The following is a 25,868-nucleotide window of genomic DNA, read 5'->3' on the forward strand; positions in this document are numbered from 1 at the left end:
ACGCATTATCAACGCGAGCTTACTTTGCAGGTGCAACTTGCGAAATATAAACAAATGGTATACGTTCAACATCGATCTGAATATAATACATTACACTAAATTCATTGCAAAATGCATGCTGCTATAAACAAAGTTGTATACTCATTGAAAATGAAATAAACCATGCAGTAGTTTTCATAATGTGGTTCGTACAGCGACTAGGAATGTTAAATATTTTCATTTTCGTCATTGTATAATTGTGTATAGAAGTCAGCTGAGTATGTAAAATAAAAAATTATCAAAATACATGTACAAAGTAGTTTAAATTATTTATTTGTCTTGCAATAACAGTTATCAATGATATGTTAGCGCTTCTACTTTAGGATCGATTTTTATTTTTATTGAAATCATAAGATACTGAATTGTGGAATGAGCATATGATCATTCTCTGCGTTTATTGAAAATATTTCAGACAATTTTAGCTTACAATCGGTAGTAAACTTACATTTAATTATCTCTTTTTCAAGCAATTATGACAGATCACATATCAAATCGATAACATTGTTATCTTGATACATTTCGCTTAAAAATAATAATTAAAACGATGAAAAATAGCGTTTTCATATTATTCGATAAAGTACAACAATATATAGCTCTTCTATAATACGATTTTTGTCATAAGTATTTGTTACATTAAATATTTTTATGTTTCATTTAATTCAACTTTTGACCTCATATAGATAATTTATTTTACGTACGCATCACAATCCTTAAATTATTTTAATGTTATGATTATTCTGTATTGAAATCATTCTTTCAGTCTCTTATAATTCAAAACTTTCTTTGACAAAACAAACATTTTTTTCTCTTATTGAGAGAAAAAAATGCTGCAACCAAATTTGTACTTATGACTAGATAAACCTGTTCCAAGGAACTCAAATTTAATTAATCCCAATTTCACACGTATAGTAGAGTACACTTTGGTTACATTCATTCTATCAAGTTTTCAATTACCTCGAATTCATAACTATTGCACGATTGATGCTTTGCACAACTTAAATACAATTTTACGTTTGCGCAGTTCACTCAAAAAATCGAATCCTTTTATCAACTTCAAACTCGCAGTAATAATTATTTGATAAAAAATTATAAAGAAATAGTCAATATATTCTCTTTAATTAAAATCAAACATCTTACTCATGTACAGTAATTAAATCATTCAATGACGCATGGTTTGTATGTTTGATGCATTCATAGACCATTTATTCGAATTTTCAGATTTCGTCTGAATATTCTTATTTCGATTGCACGTTGAGAAATATATTTTATATGAGTAAACTTTTGAAATATTTTAACATATTAGAATAAATTTGTTTTCAAATTATGTATCAAAATGAGATCAAAAGTACTCGACGAAGCATACATTTCCTACTTTGCTCTGCAACTTTTTTGATAGCTAAAATACAAAAACTCTTTTTTTGTAATGTAATCTAAATAATACTTGTGCATTTTTCAAACTGGAAAAACATAGTTAAATAAAATAAAATTATTGTTTTGGAGTTAAACATAATCAGACTTTCCCACAAAAACTCGTTTAAATGTTTTTCACACGATTCTTTCTGTATTATTTTCACCAACCTCTTCATCTGAAGTCTCTGGTTCTGTGTTCACTTTACTGAAATCTCGTGTGTTTGGCCGTTTCTCGAAAAAATTGAATCTTCGACGAGCTTCGAGAAAACTTGATAGTTTGATGGCATCGTTTCTTCCGCTGTCATAGTTTGATCTATTCTTACAGCACGGATATAAACAACCTGCCGTTAACAAATTATTTTATTCGTCGCAATAAAGGCATGATTAAAATCGAGCTTAGAAAACATAATTAGCTTTGAAGAATAACAAAACATTTATTACAAGTCAATTAAGTACTATGAAACATAAATGTGCTAAAAATATATATACTCAAAAAACGACACATCAAACAAAAAAAGTGCAACAATAATTTTGCTTGTAAAGCAAAAATAATTATTAGACATTTTTGTGCATCAAGCATAAATATCGATTGAACTTGTATACACAAAAACGTTATTATTCGTAAGTTGGTCGACAATTTTTCTACTATTTATAATACAATAGAGTCGTGCAAAATTCTAAATTGAAGCGTTCTAACATAATCAAGCATACATTTATATACAAATTCTTTAAAGTATCAAGACAAATTTAGTTTTAAGCACCAATAAAAATAATATACTTTAAAAAATATCCTCTGACTTCGTCAAAATTTAATTTAATTATCAGAATCCAGCTGAATAAAATTAAATATTTGTGTCATAACTGGATAATAAATTTTGACGATTTTACGAGGCAGCAAACTGAATCAATAAACATTACATAATAAAACATAAAAGTCAATTATAACTCCACTGTACATAAAAAAAATTGAAGTTACAAAGCTGGATAACTTCAAGTCATCTAAGCATCATCTAATGCACTAAATTCAACAATAGGTTCACCATATCTTGATGTTCTACCTTTTTTCTGGTACTTGGCTAATAGAGCGGCGAGGAAAATGCAGAGCCCGATGAAGACAATGGCAAAAATAACGGCAATAATTACCATAAATTTTTGTGACGATTTTTCAGGGACTTTGACTACTGCCCCATTATCTAAAAGTTCAGCTGATCGAACTTCAGTCACATTTTTCAATTGAACTACTTTTGGTTCAATTTTTAATGTTTTAACATCTAAAAATCATAATTGAAAAAAATTTGACTCATTATTTTATTTATTTTTTAAAATTACACATAGGAATGATGATAAAATTAATAATTACCTTGATTAAATTTATAAACTCTCTGAATATTCAATTCAACGACATATATTTCTTTTTCATCTTGTGATACTGCTATGTCATGAGGACTATCCATATCCATGTTTGGTGCAAATTCTGACAATAACTTTCCAGTATTTACATCTAAAACGTATCCTCGAACATGTACATGTTTATTATCAAATCTTTTGCCATTGACCAAGTATAATCTATTATTAGCATAGGCAATACTGTAGACTGGACCACCAAATTGATCGTTTTTGAATTCTTTGTGAATTGTTCCATTAGTTGCATAACTACAAACAACTCTATTATTTTCTCTATCTGCAATATATAAATATCCATGTTCTTCGTCAAGTGCTAGTGCATGAGGGACCAAAAATGCATTTATAGGTGGTGGTCTTTTGTACAATTCTCTACCTACAACATTATTAACACAAAGTATTTATATGTACCCTATCAATATTTAACACTTATGTAACTACCACAAGCAAATATTATAAATATGAATATTAAAAATAATTCAAATTGTATACCTTCAAATCCCCAAGTTCTTCCCCACTCATCAATTCTCTCACCATTTTTATTAAATTTAATAATTCTTGAATTGCAATAACCATCGCTTACAAAAAAATCACCATTGCTTTGTACAGCTACTGCAGTTGGCTTACAAAATCTGTAATGATCATTGCCTGGTTGAAAAGCTTCTCCCAGTGATAATGATGGCTTTAAAGGTTTAGCGTCATAAGTATAAGATGATTTTGTTTGATATTGTTCAATATCCTTTACATCAAATTTAAAAACTTGATGCATGGCTACATCTGTAATCCAATAATTTCCATAAGAATCTATAGTTAAACCATGGGGAAGATAAAACATAGCTCTTCCCCATTCTTGTAGCACCCGGCCAGACTTGTCTAATAACATTATTGTAGATTGTTTAATGGGCCCCTGGTTCACATCGAATTTGTTATCAACGCTAAAAGTTGATGCATCCCAAACACGGTGCCCTCTATGAAATATACCTATGTTACCTTTAGGATCTATTGAAACTGCTGATATTTGTCTTACATTTAAGTTTTCACCCCATCTTTGGTCGTATTTTATATCTGTAAATAAAAAGTGGTAAGTAAATTTTAGCAATGAAAAATTTCTAAAATAATACAATAGATATGTTGAGCTCTTACTAGGATTCAAGTTTTGTATGGGCTGTGGATTGTAAGGAAGAGCAGTTTCTTTAGGCAAAATTTGATCATATTGAACGAAAGGTGAATTTCCTGGGGGTGAGTCCCTTTCGTCGATTTCCGAATCTTCATACTCTTCGGATGGAAACTTTTGATCCTCTAAATGATGTGCTGGAAACTATAGGGATGAAAAATTAATTTTTTACATTCATTCAATGCTACGATGGTGCGATACGTTGATAAGCGACGATGGTAAACTTACATTTTCGTTAGCTCCGTTAGCAGATGATCTGAGAATTAGGAGCAAAAGAAGCAGGCAAGGATAAAATTTGAAATTTAGCTGCTTCATTTTGATCAGCAGCTTGCAGCGGCAGCTTACTCGTCATTAGTCGAGCTGCGGCCGAATCCTTCTCTCAATGGAAGCTCCGAAGCTGGAAAATCATAACTCGATAAGTCGCAAGTGCAGCTGGCCTCGACGCGCTCGACACTCGACAGGTAGTTATGCGCGAGAGTGTCTCGCGGGTTGTTGACTTAATCGTTGCGCCGCGTGTCACACTGCTTATACTGATCGCGCTAATAAGACTGCACACGCGATAGAGAAACAGCAGCAGCAGCAGCTCGAATTGAATTAGGTAAAATAAACTTTTAACGTCAGCTTTAAAGTATTCGCTCCAGGCTCGATGCCGTGTTATATTATTATCGATCGGGTGTCGGCCCACTATTTAGAGAACAACAGCAGGTAGAGTTCTTCTCCGCGGCCAGTCTGTCGAAACTCTTATCGCTTCCTAGCATGATACGAGCGTCACTGCCAAACGATAGAAAGGTGAGCAGAAAATATCGTGCGCGTAGGCGGATTTAGCGACTGGCAGGCATCTGGCGTCCTCGCAGTGTTCCGAACCCCGGTGGCAAATACACACACACAGGCGCGCACGCACGCACACACCCACACAACAACAGGATGTCTATGACGTTACTACTTTGTATTTCCTCGTTTGCTTGATACTCGCTCGCAACTATCATTGACACTTGTTGAGTTGGTAAATAGCAGCGATTGTTTGTAGAACTGCGGTGCTCTATGACGGCCGCACTGCACACACGAGCACTCGCAGCGATATGCAGTATGCAGTCTCTCGCGGAGTTTCTGCGATTGCAACACGTGCCGCAGCAGTAGCGAGCAGCGTATTATATGCGATGAAAAACACCTGCGGATACTGTGTGCGCGACGAGCGCTGATCGATCCTCTACGGTGCAGAGCGAGCGCAGGCTGGACTTTTTCACGCGTCCTGCAGGCCAATGGTCTTCCGGACTGGTCCCTCCACTCGCCCCATGTCCACCTGCGCGTATCGACCTCCTGCCTCCTATATATGCGGCAAACAACGCTCGCTCGAGATCTCGATACGTTCTTTTTACGTTTACACTCTTAATTCGCGCGAAGTATGATACGCGACGCGAACTTTTCACGCACAGCTGTTGCGACGCACGGCCGATGCTGTCTGTCTCCCCGCGTTGGGCTGCGCTCGCTCGCGCGCGCGTGGAAATGGAATGCGGATGCAGTCAATTTACTATCGAAAGTTCGCGCACCTATGCATTAAATCTGCAGCGAGCAGTGACCGTGTACTTGACTCGGTTCATAAGACACATGCTGTCGGTAATACGTGTAATACCATAGTATTATGATCGCTCGTTAGCTTTTATTGTGTACAATTTACAAGGGCTATTAGCTTTAACATTTCAATACTAGCAATTATTCATTTTATCTGTTTTTCTGCGAATAGTCATTGATGTTTTTGTTTTAAATAAAAAAACTGATGGTTTCTTATATATATTGAAGATTTTATTTAATATCATAAGAAAAATGATGTTTACGACTCCATAGGAGTAGCGGCATCTTCCTTGTATTTGCCTTTGTCTTTGCCCAAGGCAGCCAGACGACCCTTGCTTCTCCTGTCAATGATGTCCTTTCTGTTTCGGTCCATTTTCAATTTGACAATGACAACCTATGAAGAAAAAAATTGATTGTCAAAAATATATATCAATTTAAGGTTTTCAATAAAAAATTTTTCAATTTTCAATCAGTGCCAATTACTCTGCAGTGTTCAAACTTAGTAATACAAGCTTGTCAAATAACTAGAAAACCTAATTACTGACTTACTTATAATATTCAGTATGATCCTATGTGAATGGTTTGGATCATCATTCAGTTTCAAAATAAATGTTCCCACTATGAGAAATTAATATACAATAAAAATTTAAATCTTTTCTTACCTTTGATGGGTCAATGCCAACTTGAACGGAGGAGCCATTGCTCTTTTCTCTCTGGATGCGTTCAATGTAGATCACAAATTTTTTGCGATATACCTGGATAACTTTTCCAACTTGTTGTCCTTTGTAATGACCACGAACGACCTTTAATCAAAAATAAAAATATTTATCAATAACTGATTATTATTAAAAGAAATTGTAATTAATCTTTGACATAAATGTCAGTGCCATTTTTTCTGCATCAATTGAGAATATAATTGAACCCAACACTGTTAATGAGAAAACCTCAAAAACAATGTTAAAGAACAATTCATTACACAATTTATGTGAATGGTTTGGATCATCATTTTGAAGTAGTATCTTACAAGAGTTTTTACAATTTTATAATTCTAACATAACTTAATATTGGGAAATAATAGTACTAATGAGCGAAATTAGTTACTTTAAATCATTGTACCTGGACTTCATCATCTTTACGGATTGGCATACTGCGAACATTGTATTTTGTTCTCAGTTCCTTTGAGAGAGGAGCTGACATGAGCCGCCTTCTGATGTGTGAAGGGGCAGTGAAGTGCGCCTTCCTGCTTTTCCTCCTGGATGAACTGACTAACTTGTTCAGCTTCATTTTAACTGTGTAAATTAATACAAATTTTCAATTAGTTAAAATCCTTCTAACTTGGCTCCTTAATACTCATGTGATAGTTCATTAAATCTACATTTAAATCATACATTCATGTGAAAATTACCATAACCTCGCTAGTTGTAAACCATATTTACAATTGAATTTTAAATTTAGTCACATGAGGAAATGTTGTAACCTATGTTAAAATAAACAATTTGAACACTCCACTAAAATTATTTCAACTTCAACAACGAAAATGAATGCACAATAAGTATAAGCAGCTTGAAAAAATGAAATTCAAACCGTAGTCATTAAGAAATAAACAATTTCCGACCCTCATGTTAACTAATAATTAAAGTGGTCTTGACACCACTGGTATTGATAATTTTCACATGATTATTGTTAATTTCACGATTTATAAGCTTTTGGGAGTAAAAATGAAAATGCACAAGACCTTATCGTAGCCGGTTCTTCGACCAAAAGACTCCAATATGAAACACGTTTACACTAGTGTAGCACACATAACACATGGCTTCAGGAGGTTAGTTGAGCATCGGCCAATCAGATTCATTCAATAACAAAAAGCCATACGAAGTACTAAAAGTGGAGCGCTGATTGGTCGAATACTTTCTATACCGGGAAATTTAATTCACTTGAACCATTAAAGAGGTTCTTTCAAGATTTTTTGAGAAATGAGACCTACTCTATTCGATAGATTACATCACGCGAAATCCAATGGTGTATTTGTTTATGTGGCTTACGCTTCAAAATCTTGAGTTATTTCATCTCAAAGTATAAAATTTTTTACATTAGCCTTATGGGATGACCCCCGGAATTGAACATTCATAAGGTATTTATAAACATAAAGTAATTTGTTCGGGTATCAGAGTATATAGGGTTTATAAAAAAAATCCTCATGTGCATCGCAAAATAGGACTTACTCTTCAAAAAATCATGATCTCTTGGCAAGAGCTCACTGTAGAGAAACTTGAACTGAGACTCCTATTATATTCAATCGACTTTTAAAAACAATGCAATTCAATCATGTAATCTTCATCAATTAAAATTTGATAGCCTTTTTAATTCAATTGCTGATAAAGAAGTTTTGATATTCAATTCTAAAAAATAACTATACTATATATTTAAACTATCTTTTAAATTGTCTCCACTGATTATCAATAAAAATTCTCAATTAATTGTGAAATATTATTTTAGTTTTAATTCGCAATACCAGCAGGTAAATTAAAATTGTATTCCGTGAAAAAATAAGATCGAATGTATAATTTTAACTAAAAATATTATTAAATATTTAAAAATAGGAAATAGTTTTATAATAAATAGCGTTTATTTGAAAAAGGTAGTTTTTAATAAATTAAATTATTTATTTGTTAACATATTTCATTTATTTTTTTTACAGTGTATATTCATGTATGTTATAAGAACTACGGCATCTAGCCATCTTCTGAATCTTTATCATACTTCCCATTAGAAGTGTATAAAAGTCGACTTATTGTATAATCTTATGTATAAATTCAAAATATACATTTATTAAAAATTAGCAAAAAAGTTTGTACATCAATATAATATTTCATTAATCCAACTTGTTGCAACTATAAATCTAAAAATTCAGTTATCTACTTGTTTATAAAAATCCAACATTTTGTATAAACATAATGCTTTTGACTGCTATTTATACCGTACAATTTTTTTTTTTTTTGCATTTTGATGGTTAATGTTAATACGATTTATAGTTTAAAAACTTGATATTTTAACAGTTTCTAGAAAAATATTAAAATCATAACAGCTAAAAAATTCATATTTATTCAATTACATAATAAATTTCTATCTAGATAGCTATGTAAAATTATCTAATAACATATGTATATCGTTATCACAATAGATTTGGCTAACAAGATATTTTAGTCACCCATATGTACACATGTGTCAACAAATAATACGTATGCACGTCTCTAAATAGCGTGATGGAGTGGTAATTTCATCACAAAAAATACGTTATACCTAAGTATATGTTAACAATAGCTTGTTGTAGTTTTCATTCTTATCATAAAAAATAATTGAAGATTTCATATATCTTCTCAGGCACTTTGTATAATTGCAGTGATCCAACCACTCATACGCAATAGTAAATCTAACATTTACAGACTTTTCTTTATTTACATTCAACTCCATACGTCGGTAGAATAACGCTTTTGTGAGTCCATCTTTTTTATGTAATCAGCTGCTTGAAGCTCACTCATGTTTCCTTTTTCCATCACAACCTTCAGCAGAATATTGTGAACGTCTCTAGCCATATTACGTGCATCTCTGAATAATCATTAAATATTAATGTAATAATCGAAAATTTATATTTTAATAGAATTTCAATAATTTTTTCAAAATTTTACTCACCCACACACATAAATGTGACCGTTCTTCTTACCAATCACATCCCATATCTCATCTTTATTTTGTTCAAGTAAATGAGTAACATAAACTTTATTTGCTTGTTCTCTACTAAAAGCTGTATGCAAAATCAATGTTCCACTATCGACATATTGCTGCAGCTCCTCTTGGTACAGATAATCTTCGTCGCGTTTTCGGCAACCAAAGTAAAGAACTGTATCACCAACTGGTTTACCTAAAAATAAAATAAATCTCTGAAGTAAATTGAAAATTGTTGAAACTTAATAAATTTTTGACACTAAACTTACCCTCTCTTTTTGCTACATCTCGCTCTTGAATGAACGCCCTAAATGGTGCAATACCAGTTCCTGGACCAACCATGATCACAGGAGTGGTAGTGCGCGATGGCAAACGGAATTGAGACTTTCGAACGAAAATTGGCACTAAGGCAGGTGGATCAGATGGATGCTTTTCTTTCAGCCATGAAGTTGTAACACCCCGGTTAATTCGGCCGGTCGGAGTTTTGTATTCCACAACAACAGCAGTAATATGAATTGCTGTCGGATGTAACTGAAAGACAGAGAGACAAAAAATTAAGTGGATAATCAAAATAAATTGAATCTTTCAAAAACAGCTTATAAATAAGAGTTTTGTTTCAAATACCTTTGGAGATGAAGAAATCGAATAATAACGACACTGCAATCTAGGCAGCAGTTCACATAAATGATCTAATGCAGGCTTGCAACTCGGAATATCTTCTAAGATATGAACAATATTTCGGTTTTCATGAGTGATCCATTGCTGAAACAGAGCTTTACCCTCAGGAGTAGTAGAAGACATCTTTAATAGTTTTTCTTTATCAGCTGGATCACTACAGTACTCAGCTAATTCTTTCAATACATGAGTTCTTGGGTTGTTAGTAATATCCAAGTAATGAGTCAAAGCAGTTCTGTAGGTACATGGGCACGGGAAAGGATTTTTCTTAGTACTTTCCTCTGTAATAAAAAAAGTAAAGTATGTATTTTTATTCGAAATTAAAAATTTTTAATCTTCTTACCATCAGTATTATCCAAACTTATAACTTGATCCAAATCAGCCTGACATTTTTCACCAATTTTATTAACAAGTTCAGCATTATTAGTTGGATATACAGCTAAATGATCACCAGCATCATATCTCATTTTAGATCCATTTATGTCAAATTCAATATGCATACAAGATCGAGTTGAAGAAGGACCATGTAATTCTCGATTTACCAACACAGGTGCCAAGAAAGGGTTCTTAGCATCAAATGGTCTGCAATAATTAACCATTATATGAATAAAAGTTTAAATATGATTTTGGTGCATAATTAAAATTCTTACGGTCTTTGATTTTGAAAAGCATTGAGTCTAGCAATTTCGCCCCTGAAAACTTTTTCAGCTGGCATATCAACATGTTCTGTAAGTTTGTATTGACGAACACTAAATTCTTCCGCAGCTGGTTCAATATTAAAATATTCACAGACTGCAGGCCAGAACTTTTCTTTCCAAGTAAGAAAATCATCTTCAATGCTATGGAGAATCATCGATGAAATTTTAAAAACAATTCATACATAAAAAGTCAGCAGAAAAATTACTCACTTGGCATCGTCATCTCCAAGACCACATTCATAGACACGATTAGCACCAAGCTGCTCAAGTTTGTGATCAACAAAAAGGGCAATTTCATTGTAGTGCTCATAAGTTTTGTTACCCAATCCAAACACCTGAAATAAAATGTTAAAAAATTAATTGAAGAAGTTGGAACATTTTAATTCAAAAATTTATATGAAAAAAATTAATAAATGAATCAATATAAAATGAGTTAATTTGATTTTATTAATGGTACAGCTCATGATTTTTAATGCAAAAAACTCTTTTTACGCAAGTGAAATTTTGTGTGACAAAAAATATTTTCACGCTAAATAATGCAATATCGTGTTTACTGATGACGATAAATTTTCGCAAGTCATGCTGAGAAATTGATATCGGCACAGTGCGATACTTGTGACAAGTGCATCAATGGCAAATTGAAATGAAGGCCGACGTAATGAAATTGTCACCTCGTAAAGAATAATGAAATTAAAAAAAAAAAACCATGTCTAACCTCGGAATTGAAGGAAGAAGAAGCTGCAATTTCGAGGGCATTAACATTATAGCGAGCAAAGTGAGCTTCGACAAGGTAACGTTTCGCGACTCGCGCTATTAACGATTTGACCGCTGCTCGCATCTTGACTCATATCCAGAGTACAGGCACACGTGCATGTACTACTGTATGCGCAATGATATTATATATATGTAGCTGTATATATGCTTTGTTTTTATATATATATAATACACATGTATTACACATACACGCACGGGCCGACAAAGTCAAGCACATAGACGGCAGTCAGTAGTAGTCGTTAACCTCTGATCTCTCGCGCTCGCGGACAGGTGCATGCAAGAAAATCGTCCGTGTCGCTGGTGATACGTAAGTCGTGTCGGCTCGTTACGGCGTCGTTACATAATCGTGCCAAAGTCTGCGTGTGTGCTCGGCAAGTCTCGACGGAAGAAACGCGCGACGACGACGACGACCACGGCAAAAATCAACGGACACGACGAATGTCTGTTCTGTGCATGATTTGTGCACACATGCGAGCAGATTTGCGACTAGATGAGAATAGTACGGTTTCGGAGTCGGCTGCTCGCTAGCAGACGATCATTTCTGGCTCGCTGTGTGCAGACGACACACGAGTCGCGACAAGAGGGAGAGAGAGAGAGAGAGACGACAACGTCGCGCGCACGTAACAATATAATATAATATTATGAGCAAGCAAAGCGGGACCAGAGACGCGAAATTCTCGACTCTCCCATTTTTCGGAGTGGAAAAAAGTCTGGCCGTGCTCCGCGTGCATTTCAGTACGATTGGAAACAAATGTCTCATTATCGAGCGCTGTCGACTGATAATCGCGGCTTGCGCCAACTTTCGTAACGAAAAAGCCGAGTAGTTCAAAGAAATTTGCAAGTATCGTACACTAGCGAGCACACATTATCGTCCGCGCAACCGATATCGTAAATTTTGAGCGCGTCATCGATGGCAAAAAAAAAGAATTGGAAAAAAACCTCGTTCAAAAAGGGAACGCTAGATCGGTTTACAGTGAGAAAAAGAGCGAAAGAGAGCGAGTGGAAAAAGTGCGACGGAAAAAAATGCCGAGTCCGCACGGTAGTAAAAGTATCGTTGGCTGCTCGCTGCAGCGCACACACTCACGGCGTAATTGAGACCGTTGAGATCGGCGTCGCCGTTCTTGAGCCAGTCGACGAATTCCATGGCGTTGTCGGTGGGATCACCCTCGCCGTAGGTGGCCAAGCAGAACACGGCCAGACTATTGGGGATGTCCTTGAGATTGATGAGCTCCTCCATGTCGCACTCCTCGGGGTCGGCCACCATGCCCTTGAGCTTGTAGCGGATGCCCTCCTTGGCGAGGCGACCGGCGAACTCTTCCGCGGTGCCGGTCTGGCTGCCGTAGAACACCACGAGGCTCCTGCCGGACGTCTTGAGCTTTTTGATGAAGGAATTTTCCGCCGGCGTTATCGACGCGCTCGTCGTGACGGGCCTAGAGAGAGAAGAAAAGTAGCCAACGCCTCGAATTAAATTACCTTCCACTAAAACGAAAGTCAATTAGACAATGTATAATGTAGTATATATTACTGAATGCTGTAGGACTTGGCGGCATTGCTCGGCGAGCTGTCCTTTTTCCTCCTCAGCAGCCACCACAGGGCACCGAACAAGAGAGACCCCAGCAGCAACAGGTCGAGGATGCTGAAGAGAGGCTCGCTCATTTCGGCTTCGGCTCCGTCCATGTTCGGAAGTACAGGTGAACTCATGATTTTCACGGCTTTTGGCTGGGATGCTTCAGCTGTCTGCAATAAATCAACCAAATCACTCGAATCAGTCATTTTTTTTGTCTAAAGTTAGTTCGATAACGTATCGAATTCACCATTTTTAGATTCAATTTTTTTAAATAAAAAGAAATATGTGGGTTAAGTATCGTAGCAAAAAAGTTCGTAAAAAGTTTCGAGCTGCGATACGGAGCGCTCGGTTTTTCGACGCAACGCAACCGAGTGGCTCGGAGAGACCAGAAATGTTTATTCGCTTAGGCACGCGACTGCAGCAGTAGCAGCCGCAGCGCTCGGAAATTCCTTCTTAACAGTGAAAGTCACTCGAACTCTCTTTACGACCGAATGCGCTAAAAAAGGAGCAGTAAAATAATCCGCTGAACAAAACCGCTTAACGAATTGTAAATAATGCAATAGTTCTAAGCGATCCTTATATTTACACGATATAACTCTCAAACTCAGAAGGCGTGCGCCAAGCCTGGTTCACAGTCAAGTTCGTCGCAGTTGAAACCGACGAAAAAAAAAGGGCAAAATAAGTCTTTAACGCGCCGAGGCGCGGTGGCAAAAACTTGCCTACGAGCGATCCAGAGAAACCGGTATGCTGCGTGAGGCGATTAACCGATGTTCCGATAGGGGATCCGCGTTTTCGTAAACACGCGACGACTCGGCGACGCGTCACTAACGATACACTTTTTTTTTTCTCAAAAAGAAAAATCTTCGAGAGCTCCGGCACCAGGTTCAAGCGGCTGCCCGCCGAGTGATGTTGAATGCTTGTGTCTCGTCGCGATTACTAAAAATTTGCTGACTCATGATTCTCATCCTTACGTATTTTTGCAAGAGGTGTGCGTCGACAAGCTGCTCGTTAAAGGATTGAATAATCCAAAGTATTGCAAAGTTATTATATCACAATCGTGACTGCGCTACCGAGATCAACGTGACACTGTGAAGTGAAATACAATTCGAGTTATCAAGCCTAATTTTGTGTGTTTACTTTTCATTTTTCCAAATTCATATTTTCTAATCGTCTATTTTCGGGAACATCATTATTTATCCGAATGAAATTGTCAGAGCAAAATTCCTATAAGTTTTTTTCTATTTCAATTAATAAAATATCATTTTCAATTTTAAATTCATTTATTTTTATTTATTTATTTTCTTGATAAAGATGTAAAAAAATCTATAGAGTATAATTGAAAATTGTCTAAAAATGAAGTACGTATAAAAATTTATGTCAGCTGCATCATTTTAAAGTGGATATGAATAAACTCAGAGAATTGAATTTTGCATAAAAACTCTCTTGATACTTATTGGTACGTATTGGCTTTGGCACCATGCTCTACATTTTTAACTTCACAGAAATTGAAAGTACTAGTAACGTTTCCGAATATATGTCATTTTCCAACATGCAAAATCATTAAATATTACCATATTTACATTAACTTCCGCAAACGCGCTTATAATTCCCGATTTTGAAGAATAAAGTTCAAATCAAAATATCACGATGAAAGATCTACAAACCAATATCAATTACGTCAATGTACTGACTAATTAATTAGAATATTGGTCATATAAGTCACGATCAACTATATATTACGTAAAAATCTTTAGGAATTTAAATATTTTTACTAATTATAGACTTATATCCCTCGATAAAATCGATCATAATCACTTTCATTGGATTTCAAATGATTTCTATCCTGAAATGATTTTAACTAGTTTTTGTATTCCAGTACAAGTCAAATTCATGCGTTAATTTTTGTTCTACATTTTAAACTTTCGATCGTAGTACGACCTTCCCGACTAAATGCCTGCAAACTATGAGACTATTATTTTGATTTAATATTATTAATGCTTGAGTTAAAAAAAGTATTTTTATACGAAACCGGTTTGTGTGGCACTTGATCATTAAATGTCATCGTTGATGCTTTCATTGACCATGCGATGATACATTTTTAAGATAAAAATTCGAATAAAAGGGACCCTCTAAAATGCTACTTGATCAAAGTAAAAATTCACACAATAAAGGAGTTTTTAATTCAAACATCACAACAAATTTTATTCATTTACCAAATGCACATTCAGTTCAGGTAATAATACAATCGAAAGCAATAAATGTAATTTTAAAAATATGAAATTTCACTTTGAATCTTACTAATTTCGCAGCGAAAATGATTATTACAAAAGTTCGTTGCGCGTAAAGTTCGTTGTGCACGAGGAAGAAACCTTCAACTGCATCTGTTTCGTGCACTTGACACTTGTATGCGTGCGTGCTGTTCCCTATCGACGCGTTGCATAATAAAAATGATTAATGACGCTAACTTTTCTGCCACGAACGCAACGATTGGATTTGATTGCAGTTTTTGAGTTTCTTGCAGTCATAATCACGGCAATTATTTCCTTGAGACGGAACTGCGCTATAATTATAAAGGAATTTCATAAGCGATGACATAATAATGAAAAGAGCTTAAACTTCACTTAGGATGTGAATAATGCGAAAAAGAATCGAATAAAAATGAACGATCAATTATCAAGTATTTCTCTGACCGGCAAAAGGCATTGAATTCCAAAACTTTAAAGCGAAAAAAGTCTCCAACGCATGAATCACAATGCACGTGTCGAACGAAATTAAAACACAAGATCATGATGATGCTATACCAAAGAATCGAATTTCGACAATGTTAAAGTGCTTAAATGTTTCCTTAATATTCGACGCATGTTTACGATAAATTCGCAAAAAATTCGATATTACTTGAATTGAAAAAAGTGACAAAATTATTTTTTGCGCGCAAATAATCATCGGTGTCGCGAAATTCATTATAATAATCAAACTAAAAGTTGACGAAAATGATCAATGATGAAACGATTCTAGTTTATAGAACACAGTAGTTTTTCTTGAGGAAACTAGTTTTTCAGCAACATTACTTTTTTACCAAGCCGGATTCGAAGTGATTACAAATCGAGTAATGATTGCGAATGATAATGACACAAAAAAAACGCGATAAATAATTTTTATGCTTACTTACAAGTTGTACTGTTATATTTAAAAAGTCACATTTAGCTGAAGATTTTCATGATATGCAAGTATAAAGTGTTAATAACGTAGATATCAAAGTGTAAAATTGTATAATACTTCCAGAAGATCGATTGAACACCTAACAATATATACACGCGGAGGTTGTGAGACACACATTGCGTAATACGAGGTGACGTCAAAAGTGCATTTTCCTCATTTTCCGTCATGAGTGACAACTTGTCAAGTGAATTGAATAATCTTTTTCACCGTTTGAATCGACCAAGACAGTTCAAGCATTTGAAACATCTTTTGTTGCAAGAAAATAACAAAAGTTGTGATTTATCCTCGTATGAAACGCTTAAATATAATTTGATAATTCAACCCAATCAGAACTACAATCTTACGGCAATTGATCGAGTTTAAAACTCGATTTTTTCGATCGCGTTAGAGAATATAATTATCGCAAACTTTGACATAACACACCTTGAGTACGCAAAGCTCGCTCGATCGAGCGTTTCTTAATCGAGTAAACGTTATTTTCAATAAACCGCAGGAAATAATTTCGCACGCTGACGCTGCACATATTCAATTCTCAGCGAGTGTATATACAATACAAGTTTACTTTGTACGAGTTTTGTGTCAGGAAAATTATATTATCGTCGAGTCTCGTGCACGTCCGATCGAAAAATCCAGCCAACGATAATAAACAATCGATGTTATTACTCGGGATGTATCGTGCTCGAAATATACATAATCGCGATATATGCAGTCGCGCAATGTTGCCTGCACATTGCAGCAGATCGAATGACTATGTACACGCGGAGATCGAAACTGAAACGCGCACACGATCGGTTGGACACTTTCACCGCGGAGTTCGCGCGTTATGTATGTGCTCGAATGAGAACAAGACGGCGCGGCACGCATCCCTTTGGCGAAAGTTGCCGGGAAATCTAAGTGAGATTCCGTATCGCTACCGATACCTTTTCGTTTTGTCGCCGCACAGGAGTCGCGTTACGCACGGACGTCGACGAATCGTGTGCAGTGCGTGCGGATCGAGTACGAAGATCGAGATCGACGCGACTACCGGCTATTTAAAATAAGTGCAAGTTTTGCGAAAGAGCAGATACGTTTTATCCTTATCGTTGTTTTGGCGGAATATAATCACTGCAGGAAAAATACGACGAACCAACGGTAGGAGATGAGTGTTTGTCGTTAATGTACTTACAGGGAAATCCATGCTTGAATTCGATGCCAACTTGCGACGGAAGATGCAGAGTCAAAAAAAAAAAGCACAATTGTCAATTATCGAAGATAACGTTCACCACCGATTCGACGCAGTGTCAGCAGATACAGTACAATGTTTTATCGTAATAAGCGCGACGCGTTTGGGTTTCGTGCGATATCGATGCGCCCGGAAGACCTGCGTCCCGACGACTGGCGAGCATACGTCGACTGTGGCCCTGCCCGACGAGAAGGAGGAGCGGCGCGCGACTTTTGTATATTATTAACGCGAAGTCGTCAAAGGTGCGCGGCTCCGAGCTCGAGAGTCGACTGCACGATCAAGCGAAACCGACAGCGTAAGCGCACGAGAAGCGCGAGTCAGTTTACACGGTGGCGGCGGGAGCTGTCTGTCGCGGGGGATAATAATCGTCGGTCGCGCTTGCGCGTCTGCATCGGCCCGCGGGCCTAAAGCCGACTGTCAAGTGCCACTTTGCTGCACACACACGCACACGAATACCGATCTCCCGCCACGGAATTTTCTCGATTCGCCAAAAGTCCATTAGTCCGTGTAAGGTGCACTTAGCGCAAGTGTGTGTGTGTGTGTGCTTCTAGTTTCCGAGGCCAATGATTTGTACTCCAACTGCTGAGATTTTCCTTTAAGCATCAAACGATTTCATCGATTAATTAATTTTTCACGCCTTTGAAAGATACGATTTTCATATTGCTTGGCACCGGAAAAAGATCGATCTGATTAATATCCGTAATCGCTAGAGCGTTTGATAAAGGAAATGAGAGAGAAATGCAGCTGACCCTGTGCCACGATAAAAATAAATTAAAAAGAAAAGATGACAAATAACAACGACGACGAGATTCATCGCTTCTGACTCAATTCTGGTTCAACTTTGACCATCGAGCATCTATTATTTCGCTTCCAGCATAATATAACGTGAGAATATTCTTAAAAGTTGGACTCTAAGCGCTACAATGAACCGAGCAAGAGTTGAGCGCTATTATTCGGGTAATTTTCGTCTTCTAGCACATAAAAATGTATGCCGCTTACGAATTGAAATTGTTCGAAGAAGGAGGAACGCGTAGAAACATCGACGATACGATGATAAAAGTGCATCGGTGGTCAACAATGGGTACCTATACACGGAGAATCGACTATTCGTAGTCGGGACGACGATCCGTCGATGGGGCTTTTTGTTTGTCCGATCGCGCGCCAAGGCCCCAGAAATTAGCAAGTTTTCTGTAAAGCATTGTTTAGCGCGCGCTCCGCGGCATCGTAAAAAGTTTGCGGACCGCGGAAAAAATTCAGCGCACGAGCCGAGAGAGAGAAAGAGTGCGAGAACAAGCGAAATGTAAGCAAACAAGCGAGTTCTCGTGGTGGACGTGCAAAAGAAGAGGAGCTGAGCACGAGGCCTCACTTCGTTAATGGCATATATACGAGAGAGAAAAAGCGCGTACGTGACGAATTCGCTGCCTCCGTCCAGCACAGACATATCGTGCACGTATATCGCCATACCGGAGCTCTTGAATATGTAGCGAGGCGTGTGACGCGCACGATCATGGAAATTCAAATGGGCTTGCACACACATACGCTTTCAAACGCTTGTTCTATCCTCGAGTATTGCTATATACATCGAGTCACATAAAGCACGTCGATGTTCGCTCGCTGTCTCGCCTATGTACGTGTATGTATGTATGTATACGTACAGGAAAAAAAGCCCGAATCTTCCTTTCTCGTTGGCGGGCATCGAGTGTTGCATCCTTCGTGTTTGCATTTTCAAGTACACCGAAACCTTGCGCGATGCCTACGCAACTTCTTCTTTTTTTCTGTTTATACGAGCACTCGACCTCCTTACTTCTTCTCTCTTTTTTTTTTTTTATTAAAAATTTATATTTTGAATGAATCAGATAAATGGAATCTAGCGACGTTCGTTTGTACTTCAAAATCCTTCGAGTTAATTATTTTGTAAACAAGAGGCATGAAAATTGCCAAAGTTAACGGGACTGAAGCGAAGATTTTTCATCTTTCCGACTTCGTACCGGTGCGAGTTAATATTTCCTTGCAGCTACAAAGTATGAAGGTCAACGGTAGTTCGAAAAAATAAAACCTCTATAGCACGCGGACCGTCGAGTCTTCTTACCGAGAATTTTATATGTATGAGATTTTGTCGTAGAAAAAAAAGAATTTAAAAAATATAAATGAAAAAGAATCGAGAGGAATTTCCGAAATAGTTGTCAACCATCGCCTGAACTAATTAAGTACGAGTAAAACGGTCAGCGATAAAATTGGTTGTTTATTTATTTAGGTAAATTTATCATTTACTCGATTGCGAAGATAGAAATATAATATTATATTATACTCTTGAAATAAGAAAATTGAGTCTTTCAATAAAATACAAAACTTGCAAGTATTAACAACGTGTAAATTGACGCTAGCATGCGAGTATTGACATGAATTTTTATGAAATTTAAAGATTAGATAAAATTTAAAATTATAACGAGTAAAATAGACAATCTGAATGTTATAAATAAATAATAAATCAACGAGTCGGAAAGGTGCTCAATTAATATCGGATGTTAATAAAAGACACAGAGGTCCAAAAAAAGCGTAATCGGTATAGAACGGAAAAAGCGATGCAGCGATCGATTCGCAACTTTCGGTTTTTTTTTCGTACGAGTCGCGCTACGAGCGCGATAAACGCGTCGCTCGCGATCGTAAGGATCGATGAATATAAAATCGCTAGTACGCGACAATGTGCATCGCGTGCCCCGACGTCAGAGAAAGAGAGCGTATATATGGAAAATAATTCAACGGTTCAAAAAAAACGTTATAAGAGTCTGACGTGAAATTTTTTCTCGTCTATCGACGTGGTCGATACAAGAATGCGTGTGACGGTGTGCACGAGTTACATACGAAGAGGTGAGACGCTAAAAGAGGCATTTGCATATTTGATAGCGACTTTGATCGTTAACTATATAATGAAGCTCGCTTATATTATAGTTAAAAGACATATCGCGCGCGACTTCCTCGAGAAATTTTTTTCCATATTAGATAATTCTTGAACAATGCTACAGCTAGAACGAGTTTTCTTCAGCACTGTGGATGCTAAACAGTAAAAAATAAAGATACATGTTCTGGCGGGCTTTGGCGCGAAAAATCTCCTACCTCGTAGCAGGTGTTTAAATTGCCATCAAATGATTAAATAAAATGAAAAATCCAGCAGTTTTTTCTGAGATATTGGTAAAACGTTTCCGTTTTTAGTTTGATGTACAAGTACATCGCACTCGATCGATGCGTGTATCTTACTCAACGCATCGAGCATAAACGACAAAAAAAATATATTCGCTCTTATCCACGTGATTCGCCGATATCGTTATCTCTGCCTTTTGTGAATATATCTCTCACCTCTTTCGAACGAAGCAGCCGTCTACCCCTGGATTATGCAAATCTGAAAAACTAAAAGACAAGCGTATCAGAGCGATCCGTGGAGAAGATAAAAGTCTTTTCTTTTTTTTTAACAATAAATAACGATGAGGCTGCAAATTAAGCGACGGAGAAGACGACACATAACATCGCAGCAAGATGCTAGATGGGGTCTCGCTGTTTACATATGTCATTGTCAAGAGACGTACCATTCGACAAATTCAATCACCTATATAGACAAGTATCGGAGCTTAGCGGCGGCTGGTGTCGTAATTATAATCGATTCAAACAATGGTAGAGTAAGACGTGAGCGTATACGAGTACACGGCGGCGGCGGCGGCTCGCAACGCATCGTCATCGCGTCGTACGGTATAATAGCGCTGCTCGGCGGGCATTGCGTAACGCGTCATTTTTCCGCAAATACTCGGAGACGCAGTAATAAGCCGCTACTTTGCGCGCCTATCAAGTAATGCGATATATATGGTAGATGATCGTTGCGGCTTGTAACTACGCATCGGCAAGCTGCACGATCGGCGCGCGCGACAATTTGCAATCAGACCGAAGAGCATCGTTAGTTTCCGGGATCGTGAGTAAGGGACCACCCGATGTTGCGCGGGCCTATATATAGGAAAGACGTCGCGTAATTTTGGAGCAAGTGCAAGCTGAAGATGGTCGCGGCGGGCACCTGTTGCACTCACAGGCGCTACAGGTCGCGCCGCACCGACTGCACCGCACGAGCAAATTACCGCTATCGCATCATCGGTACTATACGAGTAGGTGCCTCTGCACCAAAACAATCGGAGTCGTGTGTGTCCGGCGCGCAAAGGTCAATCGATACAATATATATTATATATATATATATATCATCGAAGTGCTCTTTAACTCTTCGAGTCAGGGGCGGATCCAGGGGGGGGGCGATGGGGGCGATCGCCCCCCCTAAGGACCCAGTCAGTGCATTTTTTTTATCTTTGATTATGTAACCATGAGCAGTCAACCCCACCTAGCTCAAGCAATTTTCAAATAATTAAATATGCAATCCCAAGTAACCCTAAGTAACTGTAAGAAACCTAAGAAACCCTATCGATCAAACTCCTGTCTTTTATAATAATTAAATATGCAAACCTAAGTAACCCAAGTAAATAAATTGCTCAAGATCGTGTGGTTTTTTATTCGTCAACATGCAACAATAAATAATCGAAGTGACCAGACACTTTCAAAATTTTTCGACAACAGATAAACTATAGTATGTATCCGAATATACTCAGCTTGTGCCATTTTTTTTGATTTTCAAATGTGGAATCATAAAAAATTAGAAAAAATTCAATAGCTGGATCGCAATGATTACATGCTGTAGTTTATCTACAATAAAAACCCAAAAGTGTAAAAGTTTCTGTGGAAAACTCGTGCAATTTACACGATTCAAAAGTTTTTCAAGGGCAAATTACACTTTTTGAAGAATCGTCACAGAAAAAAAAGTGTAAAAACGCAATATAGCAGAAAAGATGTATGAAGCATAGGCTACACTTTTTTTAGCACTCATTTCACATTTCCAAAACCGGTAGCCTGCGCATCTTACACATTTTCTGCGGTGACGATTTTTTCAAAAAGTGTAATCTGCGCTTGAAACACGTTTAAAAAGTATGAACTGCGCTCCTCGCACTTCTTCCAGACAACAGTTTTCAAAAAGTATAATTTGCGCTCGACATGCTTTTGAATAGTGAAAACTGCAGAAAAATATCACGATTCTCCAAAATCCTTTAAACTTTTGGGTTTTTAACCGATTGAGTTTTTAACCGATTGGGGGTTTAACTGGCAGCTTTGTGATACCATAATATTGCCTGCATTTTAATCGATATTACCCATTCAAAAGTTCATGCAGTGGAACTTTGACTCTTTTTGAGAGTCAAAATTTAACTTGATCATTGATAATATACTTTTTCCTAAGATACAGTGCACACTGTGCACATCACACAACTCGCAATAGTTTTAGTCGTGATACCGCCATTTAAGCGTTTTTAAAATTATGAGGCTTTATTGCTGTAATTTGTGCAGAGGTTTCGGTTCAGAAACTGTCTCGGAATATTTTATTTCTTTCGTTATTAAGAACATTTTACGAACCACTGACGGTTATGCATATTTCTCTGCCAATATGCTAAGTACTCTTTTTATTTAATTTTATGCGTGAATGAACTGAAAATATTATAATTTCAAAGTGCATATCGACCACATTAGAAATTAACGCTTGTATTTACACGTGTAAATACTAGTTCTTATCTCAGCGGGTCAAAATCTATCGATAACATCTTATTCCAACCATCCACTTATAGTTTCCTACGGGAAGGTAGCCCACTCCCAGACCAATCGTATCGACACGATTTTTTTTTGATTCCTTGGAAATCTTGTCCTCTTTAAATCCATATATACTATGATAAGGTTCGAGTCAATATCGAGTTACCAGTAGTATTTTAGCGCAACACGTAAAATTACTGAAAAAAAAAGATTGTTTGAACGTGTACCAGTACCACAGTAATATTTTGTTTAAATATAACATACACCATCGCAAAGTACTCTTTTCAACGAGTAATTTAAAAAAGAAATAGAGCTCTTTACGATGATTTTGCGCCCTGTAGGTCGATTTGAAGGTACCATTTATAGTACGTAAATCCCTCGTTTAGCTGAAATCAACACCATTTTCTAAACATTTTGCGGTACCTTTCGTGTCGATACGATAGATATAGCCCAAGATAGAAAAATTTGAAAATTGACAAAATTTCGATGAAATATTTTGTTGTGTATTATAAAAGTACCTATGTATAAAAGTACCTTTGTATTAATATAAAAGTACCTATCACGTATCCCGGTGGATTTACGGTGGAGGAGCAGTGAAGGATCAGTGGAATTTTTGAGGAGCAGTTAGAAAATAATAATTAAAAAAAGGTGAAAAACATGCGAAAATCATGCAAAAATCACGTGAAATTCACATTTTTGAAAATTGTGGAGGGGCAGGTGGACATTTTGAGGAGCAATCTAACCACATCCTCTCTACTATATAGTAAGTAGAAACCATAATTATCACTAGATCACACAAAGCGTTCGTGAAAATTGAATTACAGTGGATGCTTTTTATTTCTTGTAAAGTTTTTTAAAAAAATGAGAAAATTTCAGAGGTGAGCATTCATTCTCGAATTTTGACCCTAAATTATTTGAAGAAGTTCTGCGGATTTACGTATAAATAAACAGCACGAGCTGGGTTGATTTGATTTTTTGGGATTACTTGCGTTTGCATTTATTTAATTATTCAAAAATTGTACGAACTTGATCAATTTAGTTACTTGGGTTTATTGTAGTTACACATTTGATCATTAAAGCTGTTCTAGCTGGATCGATTTGGATACTCTGGTTACACAGGGTTACTTGGGTTTGAATATTTAATTATTAAAACTACACAAACTGGATCTATTTGGTTACTTGAGGTTACTTGGGTTTGCATACTTAATTTTTTTTAAAAATATTTTTAACTGGGTTGATTTGGTTACTATTGGTAATTATCTTAATGATTAATTTTGGTGTTACGTTTGTAACTTATAAAAAAAAATTTCTTATTATCGCCCCCCCTAAACTTTGGTTCTGGATCCGCCCCTGCTTCGAGTGCGGTATATAGGCGACGACGAATCGAAACGCGAGGAACAGCTGACGAGTTCGATACGCTCGATCGTAATTGGCCGGGGCGCGCGACGTGCACGCGCGACGATTTTGTCGAGGAGAGCTGCAGCAATTACTCGCTTACTGCAGCAGCCGCAGCAACGTCGAGAGACACGACTTTTGTCAGCTAGTATAAGCGGCTGCTCTCTCGTAATCTCTTGGATGCAGACGAGTTTTTTTTGCTCCTGATTGTCTGCTATATACTCTGGAGGTGCTGCTCTGAGCGAGTGTGTGCGTGTGCTCGCGCGACGACACTCGGCTCGGCTCCGCGCCGCGTTGCAGGAGGGGACTTTTTATTGCTAGCGAATATAGCGCTATATGTGTATATTATACATATACCACGTGATCGTCCGTGTGTGTGCTGCACGATATATAGAATGGGCTGCATCAGCCGCGCGGAGTCGACTGCACGGAGAGGCTCGACGAGAGAGAGCCCAGTAAATTATGCTATCCACTTTCGTTGCTTCGCTTATCCTCTACTCACGCATACGCACGTCGTATCTATATATCTTACACGACAACACGAGATCTCACACAAATGCACTCACGCACACGCTTCGCCGATTATTTACGCAGTTCGCGTCGGCGCTCGGACTTTGAAGCTTATCGTTATAGGAGTCGTGATCGTGTTTACCTTTTTCTTTTTTGTCAATGAAGCTCGAACGTCGTGCCGCTCACAGGACACTGCATTTATGCAGGCGAAACTGGCAGAGGATCGCAGTGGGAGCGCGGCAGCTTATTTACTCGTTGTTCACCACGTGTATAGAGGAGAAATTACTCGCACGACGAAGCAGCCAAATACTCGCGATGCGCCAAGTTCGCCACTTGTGCCGAGTGTTGCTGTGTCCCGAGCCAGTTCCAGGTAAACGAATGAAAGTCCGTCTATCGAACTATCTAACTGTGCGTAGCGTTCGATAGCGATGCCTGGCACATATAAACACGCAGAAAAAGAAATGAAGCAAGCGCGAAGGGACGCGTCTGCCAACTGAGACTGCTGACTGTTGTGGCCTCTGCTTTGCTATAGCTCTGTTACTGTTGCTGCTGCTGCTCGCGTGAACTTGTAGTGCTCGGATTCGTCACGACGCAGCACTCGGCAGTCTCGTCTTTCGGAGCTTCTCTCTCTCTCTCTCTCGAATCTCTATCTGTGATGTTTGTGTGTAATATACTATCAGTCAACAGGCGCGCGAATCTCCAACTTGCCTCTTCCAACTCTCGCGTGTATACCTGGTGGCGTCTGCAGTGGCCGGACGCACGTGCTGCGACCGGCGTCTGAAATTTTACGCTGACAAATTGTAGACCTTACGTCGTCTCGAAAAATTATAC

General features: G+C 37.4%; 3 protein-coding genes across 7 annotated transcripts; all 3 read right to left on the minus strand.

Moving 5' to 3' along the window:
• Nucleotides 1-353: 353 nt before the first annotated feature.
• On the minus strand, nt 354-5,472 carry LOC106653543 (peptidyl-alpha-hydroxyglycine alpha-amidating lyase 1-like). The gene is made up of 6 exons (XM_014373029.2): nt 4,253-5,472; nt 3,994-4,168; nt 3,343-3,915; nt 2,810-3,226; nt 2,508-2,720; nt 354-1,790 (listed from the first exon to the last, which is right to left on the minus strand). The coding sequence occupies exons 1-6, from the start codon at nt 4,337-4,339 to the stop codon at nt 1,585-1,587; spliced, it is 1,671 nt and encodes a 556-aa protein (XP_014228515.1). The 5' UTR covers nt 4,340-5,472; the 3' UTR covers nt 354-1,584.
• A 330-nt stretch (nt 5,473-5,802) lies between these two features.
• LOC106653544 (60S ribosomal protein L26-like) lies at nt 5,803-7,415 on the minus strand. Its single transcript, XM_014373030.2, has 4 exons — nt 7,329-7,415; nt 6,710-6,882; nt 6,256-6,396; nt 5,803-5,987 (listed from the first exon to the last, which is right to left on the minus strand). Exons 2-4 carry the CDS (start codon nt 6,875-6,877, stop codon nt 5,853-5,855), a joined length of 444 nt encoding a protein of 147 aa, XP_014228516.1. The 5' UTR covers nt 6,878-6,882; nt 7,329-7,415; the 3' UTR covers nt 5,803-5,852.
• Nucleotides 7,416-8,232: 817 nt separating this feature from the next.
• Nucleotides 8,233-25,561, minus strand: LOC106653539 (NADPH--cytochrome P450 reductase). 5 transcript variants are annotated; one of them, XM_014373022.2, is made up of 11 exons: nt 25,180-25,561; nt 20,826-20,876; nt 12,989-13,200; nt 12,548-12,893; nt 10,900-11,024; nt 10,642-10,830; nt 10,335-10,573; nt 9,941-10,272; nt 9,586-9,847; nt 9,284-9,512; nt 8,233-9,199 (listed from the first exon to the last, which is right to left on the minus strand). In XM_014373022.2, exons 3-11 carry the CDS (start codon nt 13,162-13,164, stop codon nt 9,055-9,057), a joined length of 2,043 nt encoding a protein of 680 aa, XP_014228508.1. In that variant the 5' UTR covers nt 13,165-13,200; nt 20,826-20,876; nt 25,180-25,561; the 3' UTR covers nt 8,233-9,054. The 5 variants fall into 5 exon arrangements, with proteins under 5 accessions (XP_014228508.1, XP_014228509.1, XP_014228507.1 ...); XM_014373023.2 differs by lacking the exon at nt 20,826-20,876; XM_014373021.2 differs by lacking the exons at nt 20,826-20,876; nt 25,180-25,561 and adding an exon at nt 17,415-17,750.
• Nucleotides 25,562-25,868: the final 307 nt, after the last annotated feature.

Source organism: Trichogramma pretiosum, unplaced genomic scaffold, assembly GCF_000599845.2.
Source record: "Trichogramma pretiosum strain Unisexual culture from Peru unplaced genomic scaffold, Tpre_2.0 scaffold93, whole genome shotgun sequence".
Classification (NCBI taxonomy): Eukaryota; Metazoa; Arthropoda; class Insecta; order Hymenoptera; family Trichogrammatidae; genus Trichogramma; species Trichogramma pretiosum.

Coding starts and splice junctions, on each gene's coding strand:
- LOC106653543 (XM_014373029.2), bottom strand. CDS start 4,339: ATGAAGCAGCTAAATTTCAAATTTTATCCTTGCCTGCTTCTTTTGCTC. Junction 4,169..4,252: donor CTAACGGAGCTAACGAAAAT/GTAAGTTTACCA, acceptor TCATCCCTATAG/TTTCCAGCACATCATTTAGA. Junction 1,791..2,507: donor AGCCAAGTACCAGAAAAAAG/GTAGAACATCAA, acceptor TGTTAACGGCAG/GTTGTTTATATCCGTGCTGT.
- LOC106653544 (XM_014373030.2), bottom strand. CDS start 6,877: ATGAAGCTGAACAAGTTAGTCAGTTCATCCAGGAGGAAAAGCAGGAAG. Junction 6,397..6,709: donor GTAAAGATGATGAAGTCCAG/GTACAATGATTT, acceptor TTTTGATTAAAG/GTCGTTCGTGGTCATTACAA. Junction 5,988..6,255: donor TTGGCATTGACCCATCAAAG/GTAAGAAAAGAT, acceptor TTTTCTTCATAG/GTTGTCATTGTCAAATTGAA.
- LOC106653539 (XM_014373021.2), bottom strand. Junction 10,831..10,899: donor CTTGGAGATGACGATGCCAA/GTGAGTAATTTT, acceptor GATTCTCCATAG/CATTGAAGATGATTTTCTTA. Junction 10,574..10,641: donor GCTTTTCAAAATCAAAGACC/GTAAGAATTTTA, acceptor TAATTATTGCAG/ACCATTTGATGCTAAGAACC.